The sequence below is a fragment of the Prorops nasuta genome, unplaced genomic scaffold, assembly GCF_024137725.1.
Source record: "Prorops nasuta isolate Cenicafe-Biocafe unplaced genomic scaffold, Cenicafe_Pnas_1.2 PNAS00017, whole genome shotgun sequence".
NCBI lineage: Eukaryota > Metazoa > Arthropoda > Insecta > Hymenoptera > Bethylidae > Prorops > Prorops nasuta.
The window spans coordinates 4269924-4277070 of NW_027116814.1; the positions used below are offsets into that span (position 1 = coordinate 4269924).

Consider the following 7147-nt stretch of genomic DNA (forward strand, 5'->3'; position numbering starts at 1 on the left):
CGCGAGATTCTGTAAATAGTTCTTAATGCAAACATCGTTATGTATAAGATATGAAACAAAATTGCACCTCTACAGACAGCTTAAAAACTAAATTCCCTGAAACTCCTACCATCTCGAAGAATCAGCTTCTTTCGTCCCTTGGAGTTAACGTCCGACCAATTATCGATTTTACCACTTTTGTGCTTATTTAAAATTAATTTCCCATATCGAGTTAAGATAAATTTTTGGTTTAACTTTTTGTCCGATTTATTTTAGTTCCTATCACTGATCTTCCATGCATCGTTAGTGATCGACAGTAGAAAACACTATTTTTGGTCAGACATTGCAAGCTCGAAGGAAAATCCGCGTTAAAATTAGAAATTTGCAGTTTTTGCAAAACGTTTAGCACGTTAAATTTGTAGATCAAGTGCAGGGTGTGGGAGTTTGCGATGTGCTTCGGGTTTTATCATCGATGAATAATAAAAGATGGAGCAACGTCTGTAGGGCAGAGATATCGTCGAATTAAGACTTTTCAGCTGCTTGTGGATTGTAAAGTTTTGCGAAAGCGACGCCTGAATAATTTGGCAGTCTGCATTGCCGGTCGCAACGAGCAATGTCGGGATCGACCTTTGACCTTTGAATGTAGGTTTCTCCGACCACGAACGCGTTGATGCAGTGGCGACACTGGCGACGCTGGTGACTCTCGTTAAATCAGAAATAAGGGGAGAGGGGAGGATTCGAAAAATTACAAAAATGCTGGGAGAAGCGAGCGTGGAGGGAGGTAAATGGTGCGAGAAAAAAAATATGGCGTAAAAACAAACTTTTTAAAATTACCAGATAATAAGGTTTTATTACGCGTGACATTATTACTTTTCCAACTTTAGCGCGTGCGCACACCTTACATTTTCAAAAATGCATATAATTTCTTCCCTCTGCATGTGCGCAATCCTCTCCCTTTAATTATCGCACCTGCTCCCTACGATCATCAACATCGACGCAAACAAAAACTAAAAAATTGAATAATTAACAAAACTCTCCAATCCATACAAAATTATTAAACTAAAACAAAAAATTATCCATACTCCAAGTGTTTTGTATTTTCAGGATAACAAAAACTACCACTGATACACCTCGATGGGAACCATCCCTCTACTCGAGATTACTATAAGCAACGTGGCTGAAAATTAACTTTTACCCCCCCCCCTCCCCCCCCCCATATTCTTCATCTGTTCCTGATCCTGCGACTCCTCCCAATGTTCGTGATGAAAATTGGGCTGCAGAAACTTACGTTGGACGAAGAGAATCGTCGCAATTTGTCATCTTGCGGATATTCGATTCAAGGTTTGTCCTCCAGTCACGACACTCACGACAGGCCTGAGAACGAGCGTCGAAATCAAGCGTTTAAACTGTATTGGTAGTTGCACTAGTCGCAGTGCGGTAGCACGCACAATTCTGGAGTAGCATTTGCATTGCTGTCCCGACCAATAGCTGACGATATATGTGTATATATATATATATATTATCTATCCAGGGGCGATTCCCCCCCCCCCCCTCCTCTTACTCTCAAAGCATTTCAACCCCGCTCCACACGAGCAGCCAACTGCAGCCGCAGCGCTCTGACCTATTCAGAGGCTGCATAAAAAACTACGTCTAATTTTTCGCCGACTCGTGAATACGCGAGAATTGCCCAGCTACATGCACCACGTTTAGAGATACACACCACAACACACACACTCTCTCTCTCACCCTCGAAAAAGGCTCCGCTTTAAAACCAATAAGAGCTTCGAATTCCCAAAAAAACCTCGTCTCCCCCCCCCCCCTGCATCTACGATATTCCTCTATTCCTCTTTCACCATGGCACTCGTCTTCCTTTACCACCATTTCCACGAAATATCCACTGATTTATGCATTTTTTCCTTTGTAGATTTTTCATTTATCTCTTCCACTTCTATCGGATTTTCATCTCCCTTTTCTTGATGCTTTTGCAGAAACAGAGGGTGGATTATTTTGGAGCTCTTGCTTTGATTTTTATGTTAAAACTTTTTTTATTTTTGTGGGTATATGCTACTTTTAACTCTGGCATGGTTTTGTGTGCAGTGTGAGTGTACCTGAATTGGTGGTAGTGTGTATGATAATTATGGCATTAACGATACTGTTACATAATTCTAGTGTTTTCGTGTCAATCGTGGAAAGCAAATAATAAACTTGATTTATGAGGTGTGCCTAAATCAAAATGGATTTTGCTTGGACATTCATACTGTTAATTTATGGCTAGGGAAATCCAGAACTCGGCCTCTAATTTTCCAGAGTCGAGCCACGTGAAATGGGATTAAAGTTCGAATGCTGGAAACTATAATGCATGTATATATACATTCAGAGAGTTCGTTTTGTTAATTTACCAACGAGATAATGACAGTTAATGTAATTATTATTTGCGGAATATGCACAGTTGTTGTGTTTCTTATTATAAAAAGTGGTATTACGAGGGACCAGTAGAGACTCGTGATTGCAAATGGAGTAAAAAGCAGAATGAAGTTATGAAATAGAGAAAAATGTTGCTGGTATATATATATATATATATATATATATAGTTGACTGGCTCACTTCGCTTTGGCAAATGCACTTTACAATGTAATGATTGCTCGATGCAAAAGTTTATTTCTCTCGAGGTACTTTTAGAGGGAGCTTTAATTAAAGGCAGCTTATCATTGAGCTTTTTTAAGCTTTTACAGGGAATTGGGTAGAAAAGAGAGACTAGCTTTCACGTTACATCGACTACTTTGGCCTGAAAATTATCGAGTGCTTGGCATAGCCTTGTACCTCCTTGTAGTTTCCCTTCTCGATTTGCATGCAAGTAAAAAGGATTCCAGTTATCCCGCCCTGTGAAAGGATTTCCAATAGACTTGGTCAAAGTCTTTTCACGCCACTTCCGGCTGCTCTAACTCTGTTCGTTCTCCTTGCTACCAGCCAGATTTTTTCCTCTTTCATATATATATATATATATATATATATATATATGTATAGATATAGAAACCCTTGGCATTTAAAAACATTGCTACTGTAAATCCTAATTTCCCTTTATAAAGGAGCAGCAGGAAAAAACAAATTCATCTCAATAGTCGATTTTAAAAAATTCCATTGCCTTCGCTTTTAAACCTCACACAAACACCTCCTCACCCTTCGATTTCGATCCTATTTATTCCTCCCGATGCAACCAAATTCAATTTACTTCCTGTTTAATTATTTATTTATGCAAAATAAATCCCTCCCATTTGCATTTTCTATCTAATCCATAGTTTATATATTTTTTATCCTATTCGCATCAAATCAATTGTATATTTAGATCGATCGACTGTCCTCCCATTTAATACACGCAAAATACTATTTAATTGTTCGAAAAGTGCACTCGAGTTTCCATCCACAGAATTAATTAGGATTAAATTTGTTTGCTTTAATCGTTAATTAATAATCTATTTTGTGGAAGATAATCGAAAGTTGATGAGATATATATATATATATATATATTGGAGTGAGCGAATTTTCTGGAAGAAAAACAGAGTGATTAACGAGTTAACGAGGCATTTGCATCTGGTCATTCAAGTTTGTCGATACAGAGCAAAATAGTTTTAGCGAGACCAAGCCTGAGCGTTTACTCCGCGATACTATCTAATTCCTCTACGTCAATCAAATTTATGGTCGCTTTGCTAAATGCACATACACATGCACGTATCAGTTTATCCTGCCCCTATTTATTCTCAGATTTTATTGATAATAATCATATTAAATACGTAGGATGATCAAACAAGGATTTTAATTATTGCTTCATCTCATTTTAACATTTATAAATCTTCTTGGTCAAAGATCAATCATTACTATTAAAAAATTACTTCACTTTCTTTCAAAATTAACAAACAAATTTTCTTTTCACTGATGCCAATGATAAATTGCACAAATGCTGAAGAATCTTTTCTTACAAGTATATATACAGTTACGTAAAGTATAAAATTATGTATTTTAACAAACACAATTTTATAATGTCAATTTTTCACTGAATTTTGACTGGAGTTTGATTTTTTGAAAATTCATCCCTCGTCTTAACACATCAGGAATAACAAAATTCGACTCACTACCTGTCAATCCAATAGACAGGGCACCTTCGAAATTTGCCTGCATGGCTTCGTGCCTTATTCACACCAATCGACCCCTACCTAACCTCCATGGGTCGCATGAATTATTCCACGCCACGTTTCCTCGCAATCCTCGCACCTAGAAGCTGCATTCGCGACAATAGATACAATCCTAGATTTAGCGATCACGCTTCCTCATGCTAATACATCCATCCCTGCTCTTCGTCCTGTCGATCCTCAACGTCGTGTCCTCCTTTCTAATTCCTCGGCTTCTCGTTGCAAACTAACAAGCAACGCAAAGTATTGGCAAAATAATTTTTCAACTTTGATAATCGTTCTTATTTTATGCGCTTCTTCGTCATCATCACTAAACACACGCACTTTTCACGTGATTTACATCATGTATTTCTGGACGTGTGTTGTCAGAATTTAACCAAATTTTCTTTTGCGTTGAATTTTGGTAATCATTTTTTTAATTACTTCTCAATGAATTTTCTTCGATTATTCAAGACACAGGATCATCCTTTTCATGGAAGAATATACTTCAACTAACCTTTCCATGTAATTGTACAAAGGACACAAAGCTTTGGTAGCAACGAGAGTCTCTTATTGCAATTATGGGATTCTTTAAATCGGACGTGAATTTACCGAGTTTCCTTAAGAGCCTTTCGAACATTCCTCCTTAAATAGACAGAAATTTTTCTTTGAAAAGCCACAGAAAGCTTTCTTCCCCCCTTGCCTCAACCTTCGTCACTGCATCTTTCATCCTTTTTTACTTGGCATCTTTAATCGAGACAGGGATTCTTTATTTAATGGAAACTCCGTGTAAGCCAAATCCCTCTCAATCGTCCTTCGTCCTTCGCGTTTTGTTCGCACAAACTCGCTTTATCTGCTATGCGAGACGTTAGGGTGAAGCACAATCAACTGTCAGACCCTTGGATCTTACTTTCAAAGGAAAAGTGACTTGTCGTATACAATTATTGCTTTGAGAGAATATCCACGAGTTCGTCCCACGAACGTTCGACTCTTCGTCAAAATAAAAACCTCGTACAATTCCAATTACCAAAAATGAATGATAATTTCCACTTCCAAAATCATTTAACGTCTATTGAAGGAGTCGTAAATACTTTTGGAACAATTTGGTACAACATTTTTTAGTGACAATAATAAAAAATAACAATCGAGGACTCAATTTGAGAAATAAGATGTTAAGGACAAAGCTCGAGTCTCGAGTGACAACATTTTATACACAGAGGTAATCGAAGAAAACTCGAAGTGGAATTTCGACACTGACGCAGGAGGAAAGAAAAAGAGCTCACCTCGTCATAGATGTAGTTGTCGATTTCTTCGAGCGGTCTGCCATAAAAATTGCTGGGAAAGGGCTCGAATTTGTTGGGTAGCACAGCACCGTCCTCCACGGACATCTTCCTCTTGGGTTGAAAGCCGTACTCGCGCACTAATTGGACAGTTCGGTTCTCCAGCCTGTCCAGGCTCTCCTTCGTGAAAGGTTTGACGGATTGTTTACCGGTCTTGCTGGAACCGGAAGCAGCAGGAGTCCTCGAGCCGGAAGGGAGCACCGTTTGGGGTGTACAAATGGCATCGGGCTGAATCTCGGCACTTCCGGAGTCGCCGGTACCGGAATCAGCGGAAGTTCCGGCGGTGGCGACCAGCGGAGGTCGCAACCTGGTGCTATCCTGACCACCGGAGACCAGCATCCTTTTAACGGGAGAGTCCTCGTTGGTGCTGGGCGAAACGGCTTTATCCGGAAGTGGAGTCGCCGGCGACGTTTCCGGTGGACTCGCAGGGTCCTCCATCCTGCTGGATTCCCCGGAACGGTCGGATTGTCCGAAACGAGCCAGCTGCGACCTCAGAGTACACCTAGGGAAGAGCGGGGACAAGGAGTCCTCGTGCTCGGAGTCCAAGTAGCCCATCTCGGTGAGACCAGGATAGGGGGGTGGTGACCCCTGGGACAATGGCTCCCTCTCCTCCTCCTCCTCCTCCTCCTTCGCCTCAACGCTCTCCCCCCTACTCTCCTCGTCCTCCTTCCTGTCCTCCCGTTCCACCACCATGACCTTGGACGGCGATTCCCGGCGGATCCTGATGGGAACCGGCGGCCCCGTTACCTTTCCCCCTCTCTGCTCCTTCGCCACTTGCCCCCGTAACCTTTGAACCGTCTCGTGCAACCCGGAGATCTGCTCCTGCGACCTTGAGACGTCCTCTCGAAGTCCGGAGTCCTCGCGTCCACCGGTGGGGACGTTTTGGAGAGCCGCCGAGGCTTTGAGGTCGACCGAGCCGGCCTTGGCGAGCAGGCCTGACCTTGGTGGTACCGGAGGTCTCCATCCCGGAGGAACATTGACTCGTCCAGGATCGTCCAAGCGCCTCGTCGATCCCCTCTCCAACGGCAGCGAGCCGTGGTGATCCCTCCTGGAGGACTCCTCGAGTCTATGCAGAGGCTCCTGCGGGTGGTACCTGCTGCTACCAGCCCCGTCCTCCGCAGCCAATCTTCTCGGTGGCTGCGGAGTCCGGGACACTCCCACGGGACCGAAGGGAACATCAGGGCCCCTTCCACTTCCGGCCAGGTTCAAACTCCTCTGACTTCCGGTCTCCCTCAGCCTGTCCCTTGGATCACCCGTTGGACCATAGATCCCCTCTTCCGCGAGGCTGTCCAATTCCTCTTTGCTCAGGTTCTTCACGTAGAGTCCGGCCACCCGAGGACGATTCTCAAAACCGTTGTCCTCGGAACCGCTCGGGGGGCTCGGAGGTCCTTTGTAGCCCTCCCTCCCACCCCTCCAAGATGTCATTGGTACCTCTGCTCGTTCATCCTCTTCAATCCCTGATCTCTCGGCATCGTCATTCCGCTCCTACTTGTCCCTCCCAGCCTCCAACCTCCCCCCTCCTGCTTCTTTAATTTTCGATATTCCTCTATCGATTAATTTCCTGCTACTTCCTCTCTTTCCTCCTCCTCCTCCTTCTTCCTGTTCTTATACCTTTGTCCCTACCAAGCGTTTCTCTACTTTCCTTGGGACAATGACGCGTCATCC

At 42.9% G+C, this 7147-nt stretch overlaps 1 protein-coding gene across 1 annotated transcript in view; it reads right to left on the reverse strand.

Moving 5' to 3' along the window:
* LOC136779616 (sodium channel protein 60E-like) overlaps positions 1–6907 on the reverse strand; it is a 71602-nt gene extending 64695 nt beyond the window's left edge. The window contains exon 1 of the mRNA XM_066737301.1: positions 5426–6907. Coding sequence (XP_066593398.1) covers positions 5426–6907 — 1482 coding nt within the window. The remainder of the gene's footprint in view (positions 1–5425) is intronic.
* Positions 6908–7147: the final 240 nt, after the last annotated feature.